General features: G+C 41.9%; 1 protein-coding gene across 1 annotated transcript in view; it reads left to right on the top strand.

Moving 5' to 3' along the window:
• The first annotated feature begins 11,459 nt into the window (after positions 1-11,459).
• EXOC2 (exocyst complex component 2) overlaps positions 11,460-27,534 on the top strand; it is a 108,520-nt gene continuing 92,445 nt past the window's right edge. The window contains exons 1-2 of the mRNA XM_054164459.1: positions 11,460-11,500; positions 23,162-23,318. Of these exons, the coding sequence (XP_054020434.1) occupies positions 23,201-23,318 (118 nt within the window). The 5' untranslated portion in view covers positions 11,460-11,500; positions 23,162-23,200. The remainder of the gene's footprint in view (positions 11,501-23,161; positions 23,319-27,534) is intronic.

Genomic DNA, 27,534 nt, shown 5'->3' with positions numbered 1-27,534 from the left:
TGGAGTCATTGTCCCTGGAGGTGTTTGATAAACATGTGAACATGGAGCAGGCAACCAGCACCAGAACAAGAGGACACAGTCTCAAGCTGTGCCAGGGGAAGTTTAGGCTCGAGGTGAGGAGAAAGTTCTTCACTGAGAGAGTCGTTTGCCATTGGAATGGGCTGCACAGGGAGGTGGTGGAGTCACCATCGCTGGAGATGTTCAAGAGGGGATTGGACGTGGCACTTGGTGCCATGGTTTAGTCATGAGATCTGTGGTGACAGGTTGGACCTGATGATCTTTGAGGTCTCTTCCAACTGTGGTAATTCTGTGATTCTGTGATTCAGGATGTGGTTCAATGACTATGGTGATGCTAGGCTGATGGTTGTACTTAATGATCTTAGAGGTATTTTCCAATTAAAACAATTCTATGATTCTATCATCCATTTACTAAAAAACAATGCAGTCTGCTTCCTTTCTGTACGGAAGACAGCAAACCAAAAGATGATCCACCAAGGTAGTCATTAGATACAGAAATGAAACAGTTTGGCTAGTGCAGTTGTAGTTACACAGGGAAATCACTTCACCAAGGAGAAGTTGAAGAGCTTGGTTCCCTGCAGATGCAACCCCCAAACTTTACCTCCACTGGTCTTCTTGCAGAGCTTCCATGGTTTTGTTGTAGTAATATGGTAAGAATTAAGCTGATGGTATTAAGGCATTGTTTTAAGAATACTCCACAAAGATAATCCACATTGTATCATGCAGCAGATCAGCTTTCAGACCAGGAAAATGAGGTTTGATGGGAGCTTCATCTCTTTTGTTTTTAAGTACGATAGGGAGCACTCTCAGAGGATTTGATGTGATTTTCATTAGAGCATTTATAATTCTTCAAATATTTCTTCAACAGTTAAGAAACTTGGCAAAGGAGAACCTTGAAAACATTTATCGTGGCTCAAGTGTTCAGGTGGGAAGAAAATGGGGCTTTCTCTCACCTTTGCAAAGGGTCTGTGACTTCTATTCATAGGATTGTAGAACCACAGAATGGTTTGGGTTGGAAGGGACCTTCAAGATCATCTAGTTACAACCCCTCTGCCATGGGCAGAGACACCTCCTACTGGACCAGGTTGCTCATGGCCACATCCAACCTGGCTTTGAATACTTCCAGGCTTGAAGCCTCCACAGATTCTCTGGGCAACCTGTTGCAGTGCCTCACCACCCTCACAGAGAAAAATTTCTTCCTGTTACCTAACCTAAATCTAGCTTCTTTTAGTCTGAAGAACTCTGCTTCAACAGAGCATCTTGATGTGGTACAATGGTGGAGCCCATTTCCTGCCTTACACACACACACAAGCTCTGTAAAAGTTGTTCGGACTCCTCAAACCACACAAATGCTGCCCTGAAGCAGTGCCTTTCCCACTTAGATGCCTGGGGATCATTTCAGCAGTGTCAGATGTGCCATTCCACATCTGCAGCATGCAGCTCTCCAGGAGAGAGATGAGTAAACTCTCCCTCCACCACCTGAAAGGTTTGTTTGCTTTGTGGTGATTGGCAGTGCTGTCACATGAAATACCACCGGGCAAATTCCACTTGATTAAATAATTATCACCTCTGACCAAAAAAATGTACCATGATGTGTGAAAACAAATTAACAGCCCTTCCCCACCCCCCCAAATTCCCTCCCCTTCCTCCTTTGCTCTGTTAATCACTCTTTTCATAGGCAAGTGACACAATTTTTGACTTTAGACTTAAAAGGTTACAGGGTTAGGTATGGAGCTTGGAATTTCAATTTTTATTCTGTGCTGATTACATCTTTTACACAGCTTATTTAAATCATCCTCCCTCATACAAGGTGGAAAGTCCACTCCATGGGCCCCAAGTAGTTTTCAGTATATTTAGTCCCAAAGAACTTTTCCTAGGAACTGAAAGGAGATTGTCTCTGCCTCCTAATGCAAATGTTTTGGGTCTTTTTTTGTGGCCCAGTTTCTCCAGGCTTTCTCTGGGCACAATTCCCAACGACTTTTGTGCAATCAGGATTGTTTAAAAGACTCATGGGATGACTTCCAGTTCTCTAAAGGGTGAAAAACCATGAAAATGGTGAGTACCTCACAAATAGCTACGATCAGCTGGATGCAGGCACTGTTGCAATGGGTGCTGGGGACAGGGTTTCATGCCCACACGAGTAGCGTGGTAAAAACATTATTAATGCTGCCTGCCAATCTTAAAAAGAGAAATCTTGTCCCCAGAGAGACTGGTGGAACAACCACCATTTCTACGCTTGTTTTGTGCCCTCTGCAAAGACAGACAAGGTAATGCATGGATCTGGCTGGTGAGAGGAAGGTCTGTGATGCTGCAGTGCCACCCTCAGCTGACAGTCGCAACATCAGTTGGAGAGAGTAAAACTGGAGGACACGTAGGGAAAGTTTGGCTGGATTTTTTTAGGTCCTAATTTCTAAATTCCTTTCCTTTTTCACTTTGTGCTTCATATTTTAGGCACTTGCTTTCAGGATGAAGGTCTGCATTGCGCCTTCTATCGCCAACAGCAGCCCTTCCTCTGACTTGCAGGAGGAGATGTCTTATCTTCTTTCATGCTTTTTATGTCTTTATTTTCCGAAGTGCATTGTCCAGCTCAGACTTTAGGTATTTTCCAGCTCAAGCTTTGTCTATAAAGTCCATGCTAAAGGAAAAGTGTTTCATTCCTGAACATCTTTGGCAACATTTCTGGACTCTGGCCACTTTGAGTGGCATCACTTCGCTTATGTCAGTACCTTGATGGCACTACTCTGGATAAGCCTGACCTGGTGAAATGAGATGTTTCTCATACTAGTTTCTCAAACTAAAGAGGCTGTTGCTATTTCAGGTGGCTTAAAAATATGTGCACAGTTTGTACTTTGAATGTTTAATAAGCTTAAAACATGAAATATATAATGCAGCTTGAACTTTCTAGTGTTATTTCATCACCAAAAAAGCAAAGTCTGGAGGCTCAGCAAATTGCCTTTGTCAGAATGTAAATTCCAGCGGGTAATACCCGGGCTGTATGTTTCAGGAAATCAGTATTAACCTATTAGCATGCCGTTTTCCTTGGAGAGGAGCCATCTTCACACTGAGCCTGTATTCCTGCCTCAAACCTTCCTGTCACTGTTCCGTATCCACGACCCAGCCTAAGGCTGCCTTTGACGGTTCTCCAGCCATTTCCTGCACACTGCACTAGCACTAATTGAAAATTTGGGTGGCCTTGCTTATTTATTTTCCTGGAATGCAGCGGGTTATATTTTCATGGCACTTTCTCAGCAGTGCAACGTTTCAATTTCAAAACCGCTGCAATCCGAGGAAAAGTGCCCCCCTCAGCCCCCCCAAAATTCAAAAAGCAACCCTCAAAAGCAGCATACCTTTGATTAATTTTTACAGTAGTTCTTTTGTGAAAATACAGAAAAGGGGAAAAGAATCCAGTGCTGCTTTTGTCTCTCAAGATCAGAGGCAGAAGCAGCAATTTAAACGCCCCTATGAGATGATCACACGCAGACACAACGAGGCATGAAGCTCTACATGGGCAGATGCCGTGGAAATGAAAAGATAATACAATGTGTGTTCTTTGCAAGTCTTGCAGAGTTCAGCAGAGACATAACGTGTGTGGAGGGGTGAGAGAAGCAGCCCCCCTGCGCTCACCAGGAAAATTCCAGCTATGTCTGGCTGTGCCATTGGCACTAGGGCTGTACTTTGCCTCCCTGGATTTCTGCAGGAATGCAATCCCAGTGGCCGGGGTTAGTGTGTCACTTCTGTGCCTCTGTGCTCAGAGGTACTTGGGGATAAGTGTGTTAGATTTCAAGCTCTGATCAAGTATTTTTCCCAATTCCTCTCCAAAATCTCAAATCCACATCATAGGCTTTTTTTTTTTTTTTCATGTTGTCTAATTCTTTTGATTTATTGATATGTTTGTGTGTGCAGGGGTAAAAAACCAAACAAAAGGTTGGTGCAACCAAGTCAACATCAACAAATAATACCCTGTTTGCTTTTTACTTCAAACATTAAGTGAGGTCTTTTAGGCATCACATTTTTGTCCTCAGAATGCAGGCATAAGGATATGTGTAATGATAAATATGCTACTGCAATAGAATAATGGAGTCATTAAGGTTGGAAAAGATCTCTAGGCTCATCTAGTCCAACCATTAACACAGCACTGCTGTGTCACTAGACCAAGTCCCTCAGCACTACATCTACCTGTTTTTTCAGTCCCTCCAGAAATGGGGACTCCAGCATTGCCCTGGGTAGCCTGTTCTAGGGCTTGAAAACCCTTTTGAGGAAGAAATTGTTCCTAACATCCAATCTCTTGAAGAACACACCAGGATTTCTATTGGATCATGACTGACATTGTCTTTAACCTCAGCTAATCATTTTGGGAAATGGAAAAGGGAAATGGAAATTATTTCAGCCAGTCTTTACATGCCACTTTTTTGGGGGCTTGGTGGTAGGGTTTTTTGTTTGTTTGGGGTTTTTTGTTTGGTTTGGTTTGGTTTGGTTTGGTTTGGTTTGGTTTGGTTTGGTTTGTTGGTTTGTTTTGGTTTTTTGGTGGGTTTTTTTGGTGGCTAGAAATACTTGCCCAGGCCAAAAAGTTGTCTAATCCTGCTGCTTGCTCAAAACTGAATCATGAAACAAGTTCTACATTGGTGAACACAAGAGTATCAACACAGAGGGCCAGCCAGCACACAGCCCAAGCCAAAACCAAGCCTGACACTGAACCTGAGATTTGCACAAAGCTAGAAGACACCGTATGAATGGCCTGGTACATCCTGCCTTGCAGGGAAGAACTAACCACAGCACCAGAAATAGCATCATTCCTGAAGGGCCTTTATCGAGCTTCCTCTCGAAGGCTTCCAGTAAAGAAGGCTCACTTCATTTCCTAATCCAGTATTTCATTGTCCCTAGCATTACAGCTCTTACTAATACCTCACCTCAAAGCTTTTTAGTGTGGTGTCTCCTGTTTATCACTTTGTTCCTCCTAGATAAGAAAAACTGACTCCTAGCCACTACTGAGGACTTCTCTCAGGCCTTCAGATGTAGCAAATACTGCCCACAAGCTGGACTAGGGTGTGCAAAAGACAATAAATGATAAAAACAATGAAGAAGAAGTAGAAACAGGACAGGAACTGTGTTGTAACTGTATCCAGATATTGACCATAACATATCTTAATGTGACCATAATGTGTTAAAGTGTGTGTGTCTCCATGCAGGCTCTCAAAGCGTCTTTGGTGACAAGACAGCCCTGAAATCTGTAATGTGCTTGAGCATTTTTGCTGCTGTGACCAGTCCCACCACTGAAATCATGAGTAAGGCCACTCAGGGTCCAGCCATGTGCAGAAGGGGCCTGGGGTCTGTGTAAGGCTGTGTGTAAGGCTGAGGTAAACAGGCTGCTTAACGTGAATGCTTAATTGGGAGTATCTGCATTTTCCTAAAGTGAATAATAGACCTCAATGTGTTTTAAAGTTAATGGGAAAGCCTAAGTGCTTTCTTGGCTCATAGCCAGAGAGCTCCTCACACTGTGGGGCTAAAAACAGATTTAGCAAGCTAAATTTAGCCCCCCCTGTTTTAAAACTAACTGACCAACATTCTTTGTTGAAATTTCAGTGGAAGCTGCTGTAGATCTGAAGTCAAGGCCAAGCAGCTCTCCTGTGTACACAGACTTTGGCATCTTAAGAATAGATGTTAATAAGAAACATTAAAGACTAGCACTGCAGTTAATTAAACTCAACTATTGTCACATATTTTATAGGTTTCAGATTAAGATGTCTGATCTGGAACCTCTGAGCATACATTTTGGGCACAGATCAAACCCTGCATTTTAATGTTAATTGCTTGTCTGTTATATTAAAATGTATTTTTTTCTCTCCAAAAGGAACTTCCTAATTACATCTATTTGATATTAAAGGCAACTTCTTGCTTATAGCACACAGTTGTGATACTACTTTGGACTTAATTTGAGTTATTTTTTTGAAAGAACAATTATACTTGATCCCAATTGCACAGTTCAGCCAACCACTTCTTGGCATTCTTGTTCCTTCTCCCCAGCCCTATTGTGCTATTTTCCCATTGTTTTTTGCCATTGGAGAATTAGAGATCAGGAGGATTGGAGGAAGAAGAGAGATGCAGACAGGGATACTTAGCAAGAATTTAAAAAAATGCAGTTAAGGAGGGGCTTAGAAATAGGTGGATGCATAGAATCACAATTCCAGAATCCCAGCATTGTGGGGGTTTGAAGGGACCTCATCAAGTCCAACCCCCATGGCTGAAGCAGGGTCACCCACAGCAGGTTGCCCAGGATTACAAAGTACACGTAGGTTTGGAATCTGCCCAGAGAGGGAGACTTCACAACCTCTCTGGACAGCCTGTTTCAGGGCTCTGGCACCCACACAGCAAAGTTTCTCCTAATTTTCAGATGGAACCTCTTGGGCTCCAGTTTGTGCCCACTGCCTCTTTTCCTGTCACTGGGCACCACTGAAGAGAGTCTGGCCCCATCCTCTTGCCTCCCACCTTTTAGCTATTGATCAGTGTTGAGAAGATCCCCTCTCAAGTCTGCTCTTCTCCAGGCTAAACAGGCCCAGGTCTCTCAGCCCTTCTTCCTTTGAGAGATGCTCCAGTTCCCTTAAGCATATTTGTAGCATTTGCTGGACCCTGTCCAGTAGTTCCTTGTTTCTCTTGAACTGAGGAGCCCACAACTGGACCCAGTAATCCAGAGGTGTCCTCACCAAGTCACACTAGAGGGGGAGGAGGACCTCCCTTTATCTGCTAATACAGTCTACTTAATACACCCCAGGAGACCACTGGCCATCTTGGCCACAAGAGTAGGCAGCGATGAACAGTCCTATGGCTACAGCTCAGCACAGGAGATCTGATCTCTGTCCTCACACAACATGATTTCAGACATCTGTGAAAAAAATATTTAATGAACAGCTTTTCCCTGCTTATTCCCAAAAGCACAGAAATGAAAGGAGATGTGGCAGAGTTTGGTCTTGTGGAAAAGAAGGATGGAATTTCACTTGAGACAAAAAACGTCAAATGGTCTTTGAAGTGTGGTGTTTTTTGTTTTCCTTTGAGAAAGAAATGTGGCAAAATGTGAAGCTGGTTTAGGTTTCAACATTCACACACCCACCCTCCCCACTTTCCCCCTCCCCTCCCCCCAATCTATTTGAAAAGACAGGCAGTAGAATCACATTGGTCTCAAGAAGGATTTAAATTGATGTGGGTTGGTAGTGACCCCCTTGGCAGAGCTGCATCAGACAGCAGCCAGTATTTTTAGCTGCACAAAATCACTTAATAACTTGTTTCATTGGTGCTGTTTAGAAAAACAATGCCTTTCGGTCAGTAGTGCACGGATTCCTTGGACAGGCCTTTGAAAGGGAAGAATTAGGATGGTGTCAGCCAAGGAAGTAAACCAGTGAGAGAATTCTGTGTACTGATGGAAATGGTTTAAAGTGCAAAAGACTCTGTTTTTATGTTTGATGTGGAAAAAGTGACTGTATGTGTTCTGGAAGAGAACTCAAAATATCGTGTGCATTAATTTATATGTTGTTGCTCTTGAAGCATACCAGAAACCATCAGGGGGAAAACACTGGGCAGTGAGTTGTCTCTTCCTCTCCTGCCTTTCAGCTGAGATAAAAACATTTCACTTCATAACCAAGATTTATGGCTTAAACTCCCAGATGAGAATCAAAATGCTGCCAAGGTCAAAGAACTTAGTTCTGCACCTTCACATACACAAGTATGAGGTTCAAGTGAATCACTTCCTGGATGTTGATTTGACAACAGAGATCCAGGTGATTTCTAGTTTAGGAGTCCAGCACATGAAAGGTGCCTGGAAACAGAGATAACTGTATGAATTGTTCATAAAGGCTGCTAGAGGCCAACATCTGCAGGAGTGTTCCATCAATAGATCAAGAAAATAAAGGAAAATAGAATCAGTGATGTGGAGAAAGGTCATGCAGGGATTACAGATCTGTTAGAGCAGGTAAGGATGGGTTGGGCTCCTTGGCTCTGCTCCTAGCTCTACCACCATGGCTTTGGCAGGTTATGGATCTCTGGTTCAGAAGACACCTCTCATGGTTGTGGAAGCAGTCCTCTTCACTTCCATCAGGCTTAAAGTTAAGTCCACACAGGAAAAAAAAAAGAAGAGGTTGGTGTGTTATAGGTCAGGTAGCTTCAGTTTGGGGAAGTTCTCAAGCAAACCATCTGTAAATATCAGAAGACAGACAAGTAACAACAAACACAGATTTGTCAAGGAGAAATCCTGCAAAACCAATCTGATCTCCTTTGCCAATAAGGTAATAGGTGTTCTACAAAGAAGGGAAGTATTAAAAAGTCATGTGTCATCATCTTAGCAAATGCTTCGTGGCAACGCTTCTTGGCAATGCTTCTCAAGAATAAGCAAAGACAATATGGTCCAGATTGAAAATCCCACGGAGTCAGGAAATGCAGTGCTGAGGAAGAGATAGCAAAATGAAGCCACCATCAAAATGGAGACATGTACTGAAAGAGGTTCCTTCAAGGGCCTCTATTTTGCCTTATACTACTTATAAACCATCTGAAGAGAAGAAAGATGAAGCTTGTTGCATTTGGAGAGGACAGGAAGAAGGGAGCAGCTAGAGGTGTGCTGGAGAACAGAATTAGAATTCAGAGGAATTTTGTCAAACTGGAGTGTATTTTTTTTTTTTTAGAGAAAATGCCAGAAAGTAGCATTCAATAGGTTCAAGTGTAGCATATCAGACAGAGCATCATCCGTTCCCCAGAGACAGGAAGGGGAAAAGTAAACAGGATCACAGTGGCATAGAAAGAAATGTAGAGTGAATCACAGGCTCAACCCACGTCACCACTGTTATGCTGGTGTGAAAAGGCAATTGCCACACAAGGGGGCCAGGAATAGGAAGAGGTGGAAGAGGCAAAGCAATTATTTTGCTCTGCTAACCCAGGGTACAACTTCGAGTTTAGTTTTATGTGTTTAGTTATGTGAGTATAGTTTTATGTGTTTAGTTTTATGTGTTTTGATGTGTTTTTCACCCAGAGCATGCTTGCCTTGGGGGACTGTGATCCCAGAGTGGCACTGAATGACTAGAGAAAAGTGTAGCAGAGATCAAACTTGATCACCAGTTCAAAAAACATTAAATATCAGGATAGTACTGAAATAGTTTGGATTACTAAGGAAGAAAAGATACAGGGGATGGAGCCTTTAAAGAAGTAAAGGACAGTTATAGAGGGAAAGCAAGCAGTCCATTCTCTGGGGCCAGCCAAGGCAGCCTTTTCATTAATGGACTGAAGTTGTAGTGGGGATAAAATCAGAGTATACATAAGGGTAGGGAAACACTGCAAAAGATTGCCTGAGGAGGTAGGAAAAGCACCACACTGTGAAGTCTTTAGGAACAAGATTGATAAAATAGTTCTGTTAGAACAAAGGAGTAGTTGATCCTGTCTTGGAGCATGGGAAAGGACTAGCAAGGGTGAATTCTTAAGGGCTTCTTAGCTTTTTTCTGTGCCTTAGATTTCCCTGGTTAAAACGTTCGTCTCACAAATTCAAACAGAAGTAGGGAGAGACCCAGTGTGCACGTCCACATGTTAAAAAGAAAGTACGGTGATAACTGTGAGCTTGGAGGCACTCAGTAAGGAGAACAGTTCTGGAAAGGCAGAATCAAAGTTAATCCATCAATTCATCAAGGGAAGGTGAGGGAGTAACTGCTGTGCTTTACAAACATCTTCAAAAGGGAGATATTTCTGTTAACAAGAAGCAGGCTTGCAATGGGCAGATGCTGTGGTTAGATGAATTTACCCTTTCAAACAACAGTCATGTTTCTATATAGGATATTTTTCACATGTCAGAGTCACCACCGAGAAAGCTTCAAAAGTGCAGTGATGAATTCACAGTTTCTCCAACTCTTTCAAACAAAACAAAGATGTCTTTCTAAGAAACCACTCTAGTAAGATCCTGGTGTGGGAACGGCTGGAGGAAATTCAGCAGCTTTCAATATCGAGGTTAGACAAGATGATCGTCATAATCTCTCTTGGCTTTCAGATCTGTTTACCCAACTTTGTAGAGAGATGTAACGTTTAGAGATCACTGTCAAATCTGCATAAATGGATTAGAAGCAGGCATGAATGAGCAATTACTCCCATGACCTCTGTGAGGTATAATACCATTTACCAGGTCATTATATTACAACTTGCAACTTCTTTCCTCAGTTTTAACAGCATATATTAATCTCTTTAATGGCATCTGGAGTTCCATGGAGTAATATATTTATATTAGCAGCACTATATATGACAGAAAATATATACTATATATTATGGTATATACATTATAAGCTGCATATATGAGAGATATATGTATTAACAGCACCAGTTTCCCTCTTTTTATTCTAAAGAGATGTGTGGGTGTTTCTTTTCTCTAGTGGGTCAAATCTACAGTCAGTCACCATCACCTTTGTTCTGGAGTCACCAAAGGGGTGGGTGACGGTTGCCACACGTCAGCTGGGAAAACCACCCACACTAGATTCGACAAAGTGAATCTACTGGAAGATGCAGGAAGCTCTTCATGGACATTGTCCAGGGCCCCTGCAGGTCCCAAGAGTCCTGGATACTGCTCTTTGCAATAGGAGGATTTGTCTGTGTGGATGCCTCTGATGAACCTACATACACCACTTTCAAGACTTGTGAGGAAACTTCTGTCATGGCCACAATGCTTTTTACATTGCTTAAATTCTTTGAGGTTTTACAAAAGGTAATTCATTTTCCCCACTAATATCCTGGTTTAGGCTTGGTTTGGCAAAACCAAGAAACAGTTTCTTCCTCCTGTATTTTTTCTCTCATTGCTTTTCCTCTCCTTCACTTTAAGACTTGGTCTGAACTTGGCTTTCGCAACTGAATTTCAAACTATTGCAATAAAAAGCGGGGAAAAGAAGTTCTCCCAACTTTCCAAAACAAGCCCATGTTCAGGACACCCCCCGGACAGACAGCATGGCGATAAACATTTGTACTTTTTCACTGAAAAGAGAGCCCTGATTGGCAGTACTCGGGGTTGACAGCACTACTATGCACCACCCACTACTATTTCCCCCACCACCCTTTCTTCGTCCACCCTCAAGCCACTCCTCATGCCATAGCACGGGCGTCCCCACAGTGCCGCTGTATGGCGGCCTCGCTACAGTGCTCGGGGCTGGTTTTCTTCCCATTTATTGTTGTGGCTCTGGTTGTTGTTATTATCGTTATAATGATTCTATTTCTCCCTTGCTCTTCTTCCTCGCCAGGGCACGCGGCCGCACTGCCGTCCACGCTTCCACGGTTCACACGGCGGGAAGTCACGGCGACCGCTGGGTGGTGCTTGGAAGAGGGCGGAGCTCGGCATCCCGAGCGGCTCCTCCTTGATGTCTCCGCGCTCCATCGATTGTCTCGGTTGGCAGCTGGAGCTGCCTGCGCCGGCCGGACGCGGAGGCGCTGCTGGGAGCGGAGCCGCCCCAGGTGCCGGATACGAACGCGGCGGCGGCGGCGGGTGAGTGACAGTCTCTGGCCTCCCGCCCCGCTCTTCCTCCGTCGGGCTCTGTGGAGCCAGCGCTCAGCGGGACAGCTCCGGCTCCTTTCCCCCCTCCCCCTCTTCTCCCTCCCCTCGCTGTCCGGGGCGGGGGGGGGGGGTTGTCCCGTCGGGCGGGGTCGACTGTCGCGTCCCACGCCCCGCCTGTGCCCGGGGATCGGGAACAGACCTGCCGTTACCGGCCCTTCGAGCGTGGCAGGTTTTCTGCTGTCTCCAGCCTTTCTGGAGACACCTGCTGGCCCCGCAGCGGAGACGCGCCGGTACCGGCCCGCTCGTCCCCTTGAGGCTCATCCAAGCCTCCTCCCGCATCCCCTTGGCAGGGGGCGGGGCTGGCCGCGGCGCTTCCCCTTCCCCTTTGAACCCCCTACCGGTGTCCTGCTGGCGGGTGGGTGTCCGCTGGGTGCTGGTGGCTGCCCTCTGCTATTCCGGCCGTTAGTGGGATTGTGCGGGAGCCCTATTCTTGGCCCAGCAAGGCAGCGGCAGGGCAGCAGCTCCGTGGCTTTGGCCTTGATTTCCCATCGCTGACAGTTCCTGGGCTCGCTTGGTTATGCGGTGACATGAATCTGGTTTTGAGCTGCCTCAAATCGTTCAGCTCAGTGAAGCCTGTGTGTGCGAGTAGAGGAAATAAGCAAGGCAGAGGCGCGGTGTGCCCAGGAAAAGCTGTTTCATTGGAGGTCTGCTTTGGTTTTGTTCCCAACTTTCATCTAGCGATGAAGTCTCAGAAATCGCTCCCCAAAATATGTGTGTGCTGCCACACACACTAAAGTACCGTAATAAGGAAAGGGTGGGGGGTGGGGGCGCAAATCATAATAGCATATAGTGGTTGAGAGGTGACTGCTTTCATTGGTATCTGACTGGAAATGTTACACTTCCTCTGTGGCTTTTTTACTTCCTACCCAGTTCTCTATTTCTCCTCCCCTTCAGTAGTCCAGAAGGGACCATGAGCTAAGTGACCAAATTCCTTGCCCCTTCTATATCTTAATTAGGAACATCTTTTAATGAGGAGTAGGCGATGTCCAAAATTGGGGGTAATCCTGTTTCCAAAAGGGAGCTTCCCATTCTGTCCAGTTTTACTGGGTTTCAGAGTAGCTCTCCTTCTACAACATCACCTTTTCTTTTTCTCTTTCCCCTCTGCTTTCAGTGTTTCCAGTAATTTGCTTCTTACTGTGGATTATCAGCTTCTAGCCGTACACTCCAAAGCTTTGCAGTGAAAGCCAGTGAAACATTAGCCATTTTACCTCTGAGAGAACATTGAGTTAAACCTAAATTTACAATAGTCAATACAGTATTTATACCCAAATATATTTCTTCAATGTTTAGTTTAAAATTATTATCTTGTTTGAAATCTCTGGGGCTTTCTGGTCGTTCTTAAGTAGAGTCTCTTTTCTCTCTAGTCAACTGTGTGGATTTCATCACTGTAAACTCTGTTTTGATTTTGATAAAGTTATCAAAACAGTTAAAGCCTTGGCATTTACTTGGGTTGGTTTGCTTGTTTGTTTTCTTTTGTGAAAACTGCAAATAAATAAAGGTTTGTTTCATTGCTTTCCCTTTTGCTCACCTGAAAATGAAAAGCTCTGTAATTCCTGGTTCCCTATTTCCGTGGTGTCTGTTGAAGCAGCAGAAGGCAAGTTCTTTCCCGTGGATAATGTACAAATTTTATGATTTATGCCCACCCTTGGGATTTCTTTTGTCTTAAACATCATTTAAACCAGGGTGCAGTTATTTTCTTTGTACTGGTATGACTTACCTCTGTGAAAATACCAGTAATCCATGTTGTAATGGTAAAGGGGGTTTCTGCGTGGAAAATGTAACTTGTTTCCTATGATAATATCTAATTAAAAGCATCTTAATCAAACTTGTGCTTTTTTTTTTTTTTAAGCAAAATGTGAAGCTGTGTTTTCATGGCCTTCAATAAATTAGAATATTTTTACAGACTATATAGACTTTTTTAATGCTTTAGTTGCTTCATCAGATATTAGTGCTGATTAACAGCCTAATTGATGGACATTTCAAATGAATTCTAACACCCACCTCCCCCCTTATTAAAGTAAAAATAAGCCTTTATAGAAAAATATTCCATGCTGTGTCTTTTGAGTAGTGGATATTGTTGTATGGAGAAACTGTTTTGTCGATAGTGCAGAACGTACTGCACACTAAGTGTTTCTGAATCTGTAGTATTCTGATTTATTTTGAGTTGTAGGATTTCTTGTGAATATAAGCAGAAGGTTGTTTTTTTTGCTGGCTGTTGAGACTGTTTGTAGGGAAAACAGACAATAAAGAGGTGAAAATGTATAATCTAGCAATTGTTTTTCTGAGATCCTACTGAAAAAAAGACTGTATCTACTTATACAATCTCTTCTCCAGTATGCTGCTCCTCACAGGGAAGCTGGACTAAAGCAAAAGAAGCTGTTTGACTAGAAGGAGAGAAGCCAGTGACTTCTCTTAGTGATTAACACTTTGATGTGTTATGTTAAACAACGCTTAACTAATTTCTTGCAATGTGCTGATATTTTTAGCTGTTAATTCAGTAGGTCTCAAGAGCTGCATTTGAAACTAAAGATCAGGTTTGAGTTATTTTAGTCCTGTTTATTCTGTGCTTTTCTGCTTTCCCGATTAAAAAGAGAAAAGAAAAAAAAATCCTGATAGGATGGTGGCAGAAGGCTGAATATAAAAGGTGTTCTTAAAAGCTTGGATTCTGACAGCTACTGAAAGTAGCCACGAAATAATCTAGAGTCGGAGTTTTGTTCTGCGGGACAAAGCAGCCTGTGAGACACAGACACAACCTGCTGTATGTTTTAAATAGCTGTACATCTCCACTTCATTACCCAGACAGGCACAGAAAATCTTCCACAGGCGAAATCAGTAGTGCTTTATTTTACAGTGCAGACTGGAAAATAATACCTGGAAGACTGCACATCTCACAGTGAATTTATTTTATGTGTGTGTGTTTTCCCTCAAAGTGGAATCTGCCTCTGTACTGCAGTGTGCCAAAGGTTCAAAATCCCAACACCAGCTAAACTAAGATCATTTCGCATAAGTCAGACATTAGGTCTTCAGCTCCACCTTCTGTGTTGGACCACCTACGTCTGCAGATCTGTGCTATGCACTGTTGTCTTTCGAATGACTTCTCCCCGGGGAGAAATACAGTGCTTGGTAATGGGGGAAAACTTGTTTGTAAAGGTGCTTGTAGGATGAGGGGTGATTAGACAGCACACTTGTAGCGCGGTCACCTTGGGTTGGTGTTTTGGCTTTGGCACTGCACATGAAAGCAAAGTCTGTGTTTGCAGCTTGCAAAGTATCGGTGTAAAAACAAAGCTGATTAAAATGTTTGTACCTCAACCTGAAAATTATTTCCTAGAGTGCCTGTCAGTGGTGCAGCTCAAAATCAGTTGGATTGCTCTCCCAAGGTCAAAAGTTAGAGGAGGAGGGAAGGGCAAGAGGGAGAATTCATTTCTGTGATTGCCTCAAAAGGAAAAAGAAAAAGAACTTGAAGCAACTTTGCACAGGGAAAGCAGACTAGGTATTTAATACTATAAATAACACAACCCCCTCCTTTCCCTCCTTTGGAGGAACTGTTTCTAATTGTCCTTTTAATATTATTTTGGAAGTATGTAGTCTTTTCAAGAGGCGGTTGGGCAGTGTAGCCATTTCTTTGCAACAGAAGCTGTTAATTAGTTTGCAGACATTAAATTCAGCGTTGCAGTAGAAAATACTGTGAGCACACTCAGTGCTGGCTGTGAAAAAGCCAGGTTTTCCTTTCTAATTTGGTTTGTTTTGTTTGTAAGGAAAACAAAATTTTCCAGACACCAATCCCTTACTGGGACTGCTTTTCTCTTGACCTTGAGGGAACTACAGATTCTCAGGTTTTCAGTTTAATTCTCAGAGGCAGACCCCAGCCTATATTGTACGGAAGCTGGTGGGGACTTTGGTGGTGTAAAAGTGTCTGTGCATTTGATTACAATACAAAACAGTGATTTTTAGGCATATCTAAACTTGCACTTTTCCTTTCACTTTGTGGATGACACGAACAAAGTGTACGCTGTGCTTGAAAGCTCAGTGAAAAGCTGGCAGCAGTAGTTAATGATGCAGGGCTGTGCTGAGCAACAGTTCCTTTTTAAATGCCCACTTTTGTACTGGGGACAAACTAAACTGATTTTTGGAGATAACCCTGAAGTGCCTCAATTTAATAAAAAAGCAATTTAAATTTCCTGCTTAATAATTTTCTGAGCCTTGGGACACTGTGAATCTCACTGTGTTCTTTTAAAAGGTACCTAGCTTCTTGCTGGAAAACAATGTTGGACTTTAGGCAAAAAAGTTAGACTTATGTACCGAGCTGGTGGGTTTTTCTTGTGGTTCCTTTTCAGCAGCATAGAAGGCAGAAGAGCTTCTGTTTCTCACAAGGCAGCTTCATTCCTCTGAAAGCACAATAGTTCCTTACAGGAGTTAGGATTTTAGGTGGAAATAGAGAGTATGTAAGGCAGAGTCAGGCTGAAATATATCAGAAAAATACCTGTGTGCACAGGCTTTAAGGCAGTGAAAGGTTTTAGTCCATATTTGAGTGTGCAGGTTGAGAGAGCTATTAGAGCTAACGGCTTCGGTGCTTCCCTGAAGAGAGGCTAGAAGGCGAATTTGGGAGAAAACATGAAGAAGACAGGGATCTCAGTAACACAAGTGCATGTCTCATCCCTTACATGTTGCTGAAACAAAAGGAACTGCCAAGAAAGCCACACAGCAAATGTTAAATTGAGTGTTACAGCTCCACAAGCACCCAAATTAAAACTCTGGCCATGTGAGATGTGTCATTACAGTGGTTATTGTGGGTTTACAAAGATATTGTGTAAAGTTACAGGGCTTCAGGAAAAAAAAAGAAATCGGGGTGTGTGTGTCTTGTTTCTTTTTTCTAGGGGGGTGGAATATCTCATCCCACTGGGACTTCTTTAGTTTATTTTTCTGAACTTCTGGATCTTTCTGAATGCATTTGCATGAACAAATGTGAAAGGTTTTGCTGCTTGGAGCATGCTTTTCCAGTTTCTGCCTGGGACTAACATAAGATAGGGGGATGATGAGAGTATTAAGATTCTTTCCCGTTTTCCTAAAACCTGAAATAACAGAAAATTGTGAACAGCTCTAGAGCAGAACCAGGATGAGTGGTTTAACTGAAGGACAGTAAGAACAGCTTCCAGGTGAAGCAGGGTTTGGATGGTGGAGGTACAAGCAGATGGGGGACGGCATGTGTTTCGTGAGCATGTAGAAATTAATGGGAGATTTATGGCCATCTGTGATATGGTTTTGTGTACAGCCAAGTTGACTTTTTTCCCTCTATATGTTTATACAGACATGTTTAAGGCTTTTCTTCACAGTGCTGCTAGATTATAGTGGTGTGTCACGTAATAAATACAGAAGCTTTTAGCTGAATAGAGGGCTGAATTTCTGGGGAGCTGCAGTGCAATTTGTAATGAAAAGAGCGGAAATTTTGGGGAGAAACATCTGTGTTCAGAGTGTCTTAAATTACATTTTCTTTGATGCTTTTGGCCTTTTCTGGCCAATTTAGTATGACCAGAGCAGATGTTCAGAAAACTTAAACCGATTTGACTGGAGTCTTGGTTCTGTAACATTGAATATACTAGCAAGAGTGCTCATTCAGGAACTGGTATAAACCAGCCTGTAGAGCTCAAAAATAAATTGGGGGAATAGTACTTTCAGTGTGAAGTTATTGAACTTTAAAGTCAACTCTTTTGAAAATGAAATGGGAATTTTCCTTTGAGATTTGCCCCAACAGAAGTGTCCTAATCCGTGTTTATGGGGCCAATACTGTCATTTGGGTTGTTGTAGTACTGTCACAGTCACTGAGGTAGAGAGATCTGGAGCTGAGGTCAAGATGGATTCTGTGGTTCTGGGGTTTTCATACTATATATGGATTACATCAAATTCATATCCTGGTGTGATGGAAGAGGTTTGTGGGTTTTCATGGGATTAGAGTGGGGCAGAGAGAAATCTTTATTAAAGCTGACTAAAATAGGTTTTACTACGCTTCAACCATTTTATTCAGGTTTTTCTGTTTGAACAGGTGATATATGTGGCAGATGAAGTAATTTTTCTGAACTAGAAATTTCCCCTGACAAGTACCATTTTGAGAGTCTCTGCTCATTTATACTATAGATTAATAATTCTTTTAAATCTATTTTTAGAGGTCTGTTAGTTTTACTGCTTGCCGATGGGTCACAAACCTAAACTTGCTGATGAGTCACAAACTTTGTTGGTTGCAGTCTCCTTAATTTCCTTCAGGTGGTTTATCGTGTAAGATGCTAATGAACAAAACTCCACTTCAGAACAGAATGCCTGTGGGGAAAAAAAAATGAGCCTTTAGATGTTGTAATGGCATTTGTGTGGTTAATTTTTCATTGAGGAGAATCTCCCCTTTCCCCAAATAAATAGCATGACAGAATTCCTGACGTAGGAACACATCAATATCTTGGTATCTTGTACATGTAACTGATAAGATACTGCCGTTTAATGAAATCCGAGAAAATGGATTGGCGTTGGTCTGGATTTCTTTCTTTTGGCCGTGTGACCGATAGAAGGTTAATTGATGTTAAATGGCTACTTTGTTAGCCCTTCATCAGCCGCTAAACTAGTACCGAAGGAGTGCGGATCATTACTACAAAAGGCCAAGATCAGTATGTTTTCTTAGCGAGGTTTATAGGTCTTTTTTTTTTTCCTTTTTATCCCGGCCTTCTTTTCCTCCTTCCCAACCACACAGGACATCACCAGCTGTAAGGATGGGAGGAGAGAGCGGGCAGCTTCTCTAAACACACACTCGGGTTCCTGCCCCCCGTTCTGCTCCTCGTACCTCCGCAGAGTGACAGCTTGGAGATGTTGCGTGCGAGCGAGTTCAGCTGGTGCTGTGTGGTCCGGGTGTGTGGTCTCCAGCTCAACCCAGAGGCTGCGAACGGGGTGGAGGAGAGAGAGCAACACTGTTTACTTTAATTTATTTCGGATGCCGGAACTGTGCCCGGAGTTTCTCCGAAGCTGGGTTCCACGGTGAGCAGTGTCAATCCCTCACAGCTGAACTCCTCTGCCGAGGGCTCCCGCAGCATCTGCCGCGGGGCCAACCTTTTCATCCCCTGGGACTCAGAAATGTTAATGGCATCGCTGAGTGCTGTGATTATTTTGCTTTCACTCCCCTCAAGATCTATAGCCATGGAGATGTACGTTGCTGGGTCAAGGGATGCAAGACCTCAGATACGGAGGGAATGCACAAGTCTGGCTGTTGTGAAAGCAAAACTGCTGTGCTACCCCAAACTAAAATCTTTAGTACACCCTTCGCAAGTGATTGTGATGTTCATGAGCCCTTTAACTAAGAGAATGGTACCATATTATGTCATCCAGGATTCCAAATTTAACCTTTTTTTTTTCTTTGCCATTTTCCCTGTCCATCACAAAACTTGCCCATCTTGCAAACTGGAACTAATTTTGGCATCTGATGTTGTCCTGCAGGTGAATGTGTTTGTCAGTGTTAACCATTGGCTTGAATCAACACATGGGATATACCAAAACAAATGAGGCTTGCTTTGTTCTGTGTGATGGGGAAATTACCCCCTTTTTTATGATTGCTTATCTTTTCATCATAGAAGTATAGAATGCATCAGGTTGGACGGCACCCACAAAGGTCATCTAGTCCAACCCTCTGCAGTGAGCAGGGACATCGCTCACTATAAGTAGCTTAGTGGCATTTTGAAGGGATTCTTCCCCTCTGTCCCAAAATGTAAGATTTGTGAGTGCTCCTTGTTTAAATTGACAAGTCTTCTTTTATTATTTAAATAAACAGGCACAAATTCTTAATATCACTTGGAATTTCAGCATTGTTTAGCTTATTCATTTCCCAGTCTCTTCTGGCAGCCTTGCAGGAATGGACTTTGTATTATTAATGCAGTGTTGAAGGCTGTGGAAATTCTAGGGCACTGCAGATCTCCAGAGGGGTTAATAAATGTCAGTTATTTTCACAGTGCTTCTTTTGAGATGCTTTTAAATCGTGGTTTACGGAGATTATCTGTCTGAATTTATGTTGTTGGGCAGATAAAGCACAGAAAAGGTTGCAATAGTGTTTTTCATCATTTTGTATTGGTCTGGAGTACAAACACGTAGGAAGCTTTTTTTCCTTGGCTTGTTTTTCTTCTTTTTTTGCTTTGTTGCCCTGCTTGGGGTCAGTTGCTGTGTCCCTTTACTGACTTGTAGTGTGTTGTACTTGAGGGACTCTCTGGGTTTTCCAGTGAAGACAGATTTTTAGATGTATTTGGTAGGAGCACAGGTTTGTGTCGTTTAAGGCGAAAAGACCATCAGCTAGCTTCTGGCATCTGACTATTTATGGCTCATTTAAAAAAGGGCATTTCATTTGGAAAGCATTCAGTGCTGTGGTTTTAGTGTGGGGAGCACCTCAGCAGTGGGGTTTAGGTTGGCTTGTGCTTTAAGAATTAAACACCAGCATCTGAGATGTGCTGTAAGTTGAACATGGATGATACTTTGATCATTCCTGCCTCCAAACTTTTAAATTGCATTCTGTCACATCTGTACGACTGAGAACAAAGAAATATTTGACACCTGAAGACTTGACTGCTCGCTTGTAGCTTAGACTTTCTCAGTGATGACAAATAGCCTTTTTCTTTCCTCCCTTCTTGACAGCTGAGATTCCCTTTGCTAGATGACCGTGGCACTTGCATCGACCTTGAGCCTGTCTTGCTCCAGGAGAGTCTTTTAACTTGTGTCTGTGACAAAGTACAACTGAAAACTTCAACTTAACTGAATTGTCTCTCACTTGCTCTCTTGTTTTAGAAGTTAGAAAGTCCTTTTTAAAATTTCAGTTGTCAATTTTAACACTGGTGACATTTGTAAGCTGGCACCTGATTGTTATTTATCTTCTGGAGTTCTGTGTCTTCATCATGTTTGCAGTTTTCCTCTGGGCTTTGAACTTACCAGCCTATTTAATATCCTGAACTTATGGTGTTCACTGATTTCATATTTTATTGCTTCTCCCAGGGTAAGCAACACTCTGCTCTGCTCCACAGAATAGAGAGCAGCATTGGGCATTTGATGGTTTTTCTTCTCTGCTCTCTGATGAAAGTTGGATGAGGAAGCCTGTATAAAAGCTCTGTTTTTAAACCACTATGCTTGTGATTTCCATTGTGTTGGGCCACATTCTGTGCCTTCACAAATTGTTTTTGAAATGGCTTTACCTAGGGTGAAGAGTGAAGGTGTCCCCTCTTAGCAAGCTTGTAATAATCAGAATTATCTGTGTTGTGGCTTTTATTATTATTTTTTTTAACCAAACCTTTGTGAGAGGACAGCTTATTTGAGAGGCTCATGGAAAGACAAAGCTGATATTTATGAAAGGCATTTTTTTTCACCATGGCTTTGTAGTAGATGGTCTTTCCAGGGGCTTTCGGACTCCTTGCGCTTTCATAACAAGAATTATGACAGAATAATGGAATAATACGGGCAAGATCATGGGAGCAGCCAAACAGATGTCATCCCTGCTAAACTGTTGGGAGATACTGTGAGGAAATGAAGTTTAAAGTGGTGGAGGGAGTGAAGAGACAGAGTCCTCTGTTAGTTTGGTGGTAGACTGTGCCCTGCAAAAACCTTGTTAATGCTTCTTCAGTGAGCCTGGCTACTCCGAGGGGATAGCTTGGATAGAGAATGGGCTTTATGCTGTCTCCCCTAGTCTCTGGAGGAAAAAAAATCTTTCAGTAAGAGGGCTGCTTTATTGTTATTGTTGTTACTCTTTTTGTTGCTATCATCATCATTATTTTATACAAAACAAAACAGAATTTCTCTCTGGGGCAATGTAAATAATTGCAACAAAAGCTCTTAATTACATTATGGCATCTTTACATGAAATGGAAAGCAGATAATTGTTGTTATTTTTTTTAGCTCTGCCTACAAACCTGCTTTTGGCCACGGCAGGACACTGGCTGACTTTCCCAATAAGTGGTTTGGTCACTTTTAACTATTGACATGTTAGTCAGAAAGAGGAGAGGAGATCTAAATGAATTGACGGCTCTCAAGCATTTGTTTGGTACTTGTAGTAAGGACAGGCTCCAAAGAGTTCCTTCACTTACTCTTTGGAAGAAAGACAACCCATTGCTATTTAAAAATGCTAATAATAGGGTCAGGGTATTGTAATGTGTTGAGATTTACTGTGGTATTCTCATTCCAGTGAGGTATTTTAAAGCAATTCTGCAGTAAGGATGGAAATACTTCAGAAGGAATACTAGACCTCAGGAGGCTCAGCATTTTTATTACATTTATTTAGCTCACCATGAAGAGGGATCTAGTGCCAATTTCTGAAATCCAGAAAAATACCTTGTAATATTACTTTTGAGTTTTGGTATTGATTCAGGCCAGTGCCAGTGGTGCTTGGGTATTTTGAAATAAACAATGTCTGCAGTGCAAGGGAACCATAATATTTATTGGAGGTGGAGGGAATCAACCAAGTAATACCCAAGTAGCTTCAATTTTACTTGTTCTCATCAAGATTTTTTCCTCTCCTGTTACCCCTGAGTTCCTGAAGATGGTTTTTTGACATCTGTGTTACTGAATAGTATTCTTTCTAGATCTTTACCAAAAATCATGCTAAAAGAGGTGGTTTATTTTGTCTTAATGGTCTCTAGACACATGCTTTTCTTTGAAGAAGGTGACTGTGTGTGTAGATGTGATCCCTCAGGTTCTTTACAGCTCTTGTGTATCTTTGAGGTCTGCTAGGGATCTGTGAGGAAAGCTGCACGGATTATGTTGATAACAAAAACCTTGTATGGAATGGTTCCTACATCAGCACCCTGCTCAGAACCAATACTGTGGCTACAAAGATGATGAGACTCTTTTAACAAGAAGTCCCATGGGAAAGATGAGGGGTAATAATTAATATGCAGGGGGATTGTGGTTGGACACAAAGAAAATGTTTCCCAGCAAGAACAATCAGCCATTGGAAAAAATCTCCTTAAGGGAAGTGGTGGAGTCCTCAGTAACAGAGGATTGAATAGAATCACAGAATCATAAATCAACCAGGTTGGAAAAGACCTCAGAGATCACCAGGTCCAACCTATTACCTAATACCTAACACCTCATGACAACTAAACCATGGCTCCAAGTGCCACATCCAATCCTTTTCTGAACACCTCCAGGGATGGTGACTCTACCACTTCGCTGGGCAGCATATTCCACTGGCCATTTACTCTTTCTGTGAAGAACTTTCTCCTCACCTCAAGCCTAAACTTCCCCTGGTGCAGCTTGAGTCTGTGTCCTCTAGGATAGGGTCATTTTGAATTCTAACACAGATGAGTCAGAGCATGTATATAGGTTCATTAAGCATTTGAGGGTTTAGTATTTTTCTGAATATAATTTTATTGGCAGCTCAGAACTAGACCTTGACTTAATTTAGCAGAAGAGGTGTAGATATTCTTGATGGGTTTATGACTGTGGCAAAGAGGCTTTGAGCAATGTTCCATTTTTATGTTCATATTTCTCTACCATTTCAGAACAACTTAAAAGCTTTTTGTTATTTTTTACATAATGTAATTATTGGTTTTGTTGTTGTTTTTTTTTTAATGACTGTTTCTTGCTGAACAGGTGAAAAGTAACTTGGCTCTCAGTAACTGAATAGACATCATGTCTCGAGCACGGCAGCCCCCACTTGTCACTGGCATCTCTCCCAATGAAGGCATCTCATGGACAAAAGTGACAATTAGAGGAGAAAATTTGGGGACTGGGCCAACAGACCTCATAGGTAAGCTGAAAACTAACAACATACTTTTGAGAATGTAGAAGGTCACATTTAGGATATGGTGAGAGAGTATTCTTTTGACTGGTAAAATCTATGCTGTGAGGAACGGCCTTTGCACAAATATGGTCTTGAATCCCTAAATTTAAGGATGCATCCAATGTGTATTAATCAGAGTGACCTTACTTTACTAGATGAACACTTATCCAGACTTAGTGTCTGGCTTAGTTACTGTACATTAAGAATGAATGCCTGTGGGAATGTCCTAAAGGAAGGCAGATGTATGAGATGCTCCTTAGTTACTTTCCCAGGCAATGAGAATTTCAGCATGGAGCCTTTCCTATCAGAATTCTGTGTTTTCAATGGATTGAGAAGGTCATTGAGCATCACTAGTCCTTGAGTTAGTGTATCTGAGCAGTTCTGCCAAAGTTTCAAAGGTTCAGTGATTTAACTATGTGTTCAGTGAAGAGTCATTTCCGTTGCTGTTTTGATTTTAACATACCAGCTGTATCTAACGCATCACAACTCTCTCGCTGAAAGAGGCAACAAGCAATTTTCTCTGATTCCTCTGACCATACGCACATTGCTCATCGCTGCTTTGTTGTCTCTTTTCCAGATTGAAAAGTTCTTAAATTTTCTGCATGTATCTTTGACCTTTCTTGTTGCTTTTCAGTCAGTCACTACCAGGCAGGGGTGAAGATCAGCTTGGTTACCTGTAGTGTTTGAGAGGTGAATGCTCTGTGCATAATGCTGTACCTTCACTTTTGTATTTCTTCCATGGGATTCAGTTTTCTCTGTAACACCTACTAAGCACTGAGCTATTTTTTGTTATCCAGCCTGTTACAGTCCCATGGTTTAATGCTTGGGGGCAAGTAGTCAAGGTTTTGTCTGTGTGTATCATGCTATTGAATTTCAGCTGCTGTTTTATAGCATCTACATCACAGAATCGTTAAGGTTGGAAAAGATCATCAAGTCCAACCATGAATCCAGCACCGCTATGCCTACTAAACCATGATGTAAAATGTCATGTCTACATGTTTTTTGAACACCTCCAGGGATGGTGGTTCTACCACTTCCCTGGCCAGCTTGTTCCAATGCCTGACCACTCTTTCAGTAACACAATTTTCCCTAATGCCCAACCCGAGGCTCCTCTGGTGTAATCTGAGGCCATTTCCTCTCCTCCGATCACTTACTGCTTGGGAGAGGAGGCTGACCCTCACATGACTACAACCTCCTTTCAGGTAGTTGTAGAAAGCAACAAGATCTCCCCATTATGGTGTATCCACACAGTCTCATAAGAATTGTCCCATGTCCTTCCTAGTTTTTAGTCTTTACATTCTGAACAGATTAACATCAGCAAACTTTAACCTTTTTATCTTATTTAGGAATACATTGAACATAAGCAATCCCAGCACATACCCTGTGGAAGCTTTTCCAGACTGAAAACACACCATTTAGTGTAACCTTATTTCTATCTTAACAAGCTGTTTAACCCTTTGAGGCTCATACCCTAAAGCTCATTTTCCTGGTCAAATCTTCTGGAAATCCAAGTTAACTCCAGCTACTGGAATTTCCCTTATTTCTTTTGTAAGTTGATCATATGTGTAATTCAGTGTTCATTTTAGAGACAATTTATCTAACATGTTGTGGAATTGTGACTCCTCTGAAGTCCACTGGAATTTTGTTTGGCTTTGCTAGAAACTATTTTTCACTTCATGGCTGTAAACCAAGATTCCCAAATTCCATCTTGGCCACCACAATGAACTTTATGGCCAAGCTTAAGCTACTATAATTTTCCCCTTTCCTTCTGTTTGCTGCCTCTCAGAAGGGGAATTGGAATTTTTTCTGAGCTGCTAGACAAGATTGTAGTACACTGAGAAATCTTTACTGAGAAATAATCAAGTAACTGATGATTGTAGAGGTCAGTGTATTTCTGTTTGTGTGTGTGGTTGATTCATTAGTTCAATCCTCTTGGACATCATCAGTGCTGGGGTTTTGGAAGGAAGATACCTCCTGAACGGGTGCCTCACTATTACAACTGACTAACTGCTAATTTTTATTCCTCATACTGGTTTTGGGAGTGACTCTAGTATCACATAGCTGCTGATAATCTCCTGCTTTGAGGTAAAAATAAGACTATCCATGATTATTATTTTTTTTTCCTTAGCTCTGTTCTCCGCTTCCTCCAGTGAGTGACTAAGGCTCCAGATATGTAACTATTTCTTTTCATGGTTAAATGAAGCATGTAAATATTGCCTGTGACTTGAAGGAAAGTACTTGCAAAAGGGAGCCTTGGTAGGCATGAGATTGATGCAAGCTCAAGTGAGAGTTAGATACAGTCTATAATCTGCTTTTTGCATTAGAGTAAAATGAAAAGCAAGAAACTTTTTAATATGTACAAGCAGAAAATCACATGATAGAAGAAAATACCTTTTAGTTTCATTTAGGAGAGGACCTCCTGGTAATCTTTGTCTTTGAAATCAAATCAGCTCCTTATTTGTAGCTCTATAGCTCATGGTACAAAAAGTCCAGTCCAGGAGATACCTGTAACATTTAGTTTGTCTTTAAGACATTTTCAGCTGTATTTTGTAGTCATTGTAAAATTATATATAATTATTTATAATGCATAATCATAATGAAAATTGGGAAGTCTCTGTAATAGAATTACTTCTGCCTGTTAATTGAAAAGCACATAAAACCTAGAACCTCATTGTGATGTTCTCAAAGATGTTTGTGCCATGCAATAGATTAAAATGTAATGTTATTTAAAGGGAAGTTTCTTCTCTGGAGGAAAATATATTGTATGGCCTCCACCAAAATGCCTTTAGTCATTTTGGAAATTGTCTCAAGCCATTACTCTATTTAGGGTGGCATAAAAAGTGTTAATATAGACTTCATTTCTTTGCATTTTTAAGATGCAGGCAAAAGCTTCATTTCAGGAGTGTCAGATTTTGTGGTCTTGTCTGCTTTAGGAACCTCTGAGTAGAATATAATCAACACAAGGATCTTTAAAACAGTTGTCCAAAAATGTTTACCCTGCTAAATTGCTATAGCTCAGATCATGATTTGAAAGTATTACTCAGTTTAAGCATAAATTCAGACCTTTAAAATTGTGGGGTGAAATCCTTTGTAGATGGTTCAGACAAATGACTTCAGTTATTCTTAGTTTCTACCCCAGTGTTTTTTTTTTTTCTTTCAGAGAAGTTGCTAACATAAAGCCAGAAGAGATGTTACAAAACTAGGAGAGATGTGAAAACATCCTCAGGTTAAAACCAGTGCTTCATAAATGTGTTATGTTTTCCTTTGTCTCTGAAAAAGAAAATGTAGCCTGATTAAGATGTTGCAAATAAATAGTAGCCAAAATATTTTTGTATTTTAAGAGGTTTTGAGGTTATGTATACTATTTTTGCTCTCCCCTTCCGGCATCTTTTAAGCACCAGGTCTAGTGTCCTTGCTGCAGTCACATCACTCTCAGTTGTAACACGATTCGGTGCCTTTCTGGGTCTTTATTTTTTGGTCCTTGTTTTCACAATAGTTTTTGGCAGGGAGCAAGGCATTTTTACATCTGACAACCATGAGAGCTGCCAAATTTGTCTGCTGGGTAATGTCAGAGACTTAACATTGTGAGAAAAAGTAAGTGTGAGGCTTTGGTGCTGAGCCACTTAACACTGACCCTTTTCTGTCTGTTGAGTATTTTTTAAACTGTGCTGAGCTTTCTATAAAGTAAAAACAAAAGCCAGGCCAACAGGGAGGAACTGCTGTGCTTGACTAATTTATACTCCAGGACAGCCAACACTAGTATAGGAGTGTCCTTTTGGACAGCAGGCAAAATGTTTTTAGGTAAGGTGTTATTTCAGAAGGACCTAATGAAGTTGTTCTCCTAAGTTAGGATCTTGTCAGTTCTTCAGAACAACGGAGGTCTGATTAGGAATCTGGAATGTAGTTCTAGATCTGAGAAAACAAGCCATCTGTTGCAGCATCCAGCATCCCAAGCTGACCAGAATCACATTGGTGAAATCATAGAATCAATAAGGTTGGAAAAGCCCTCAGAGATCAAGTCCAACCTATCACCCAAAACCTCATGACTGACTAAACCATGGCTTCAAGTGCCACGTCCAATCCTTTTTTTGAACACCTCCAGGGATGGTGACTCCACCATCTCCCTGGGCAGCCCATTCCAATGGCTAACTACTCTCTCTGTGAAGAACTTTCTCCTCCCCTC

This window comes from Dryobates pubescens, chromosome 9, assembly GCF_014839835.1.
Source record: "Dryobates pubescens isolate bDryPub1 chromosome 9, bDryPub1.pri, whole genome shotgun sequence".
Taxonomy (NCBI): Eukaryota; Metazoa; Chordata; class Aves; order Piciformes; family Picidae; genus Dryobates; species Dryobates pubescens.
This window is presented reverse-complemented; position numbering and strand designations above follow the sequence as displayed.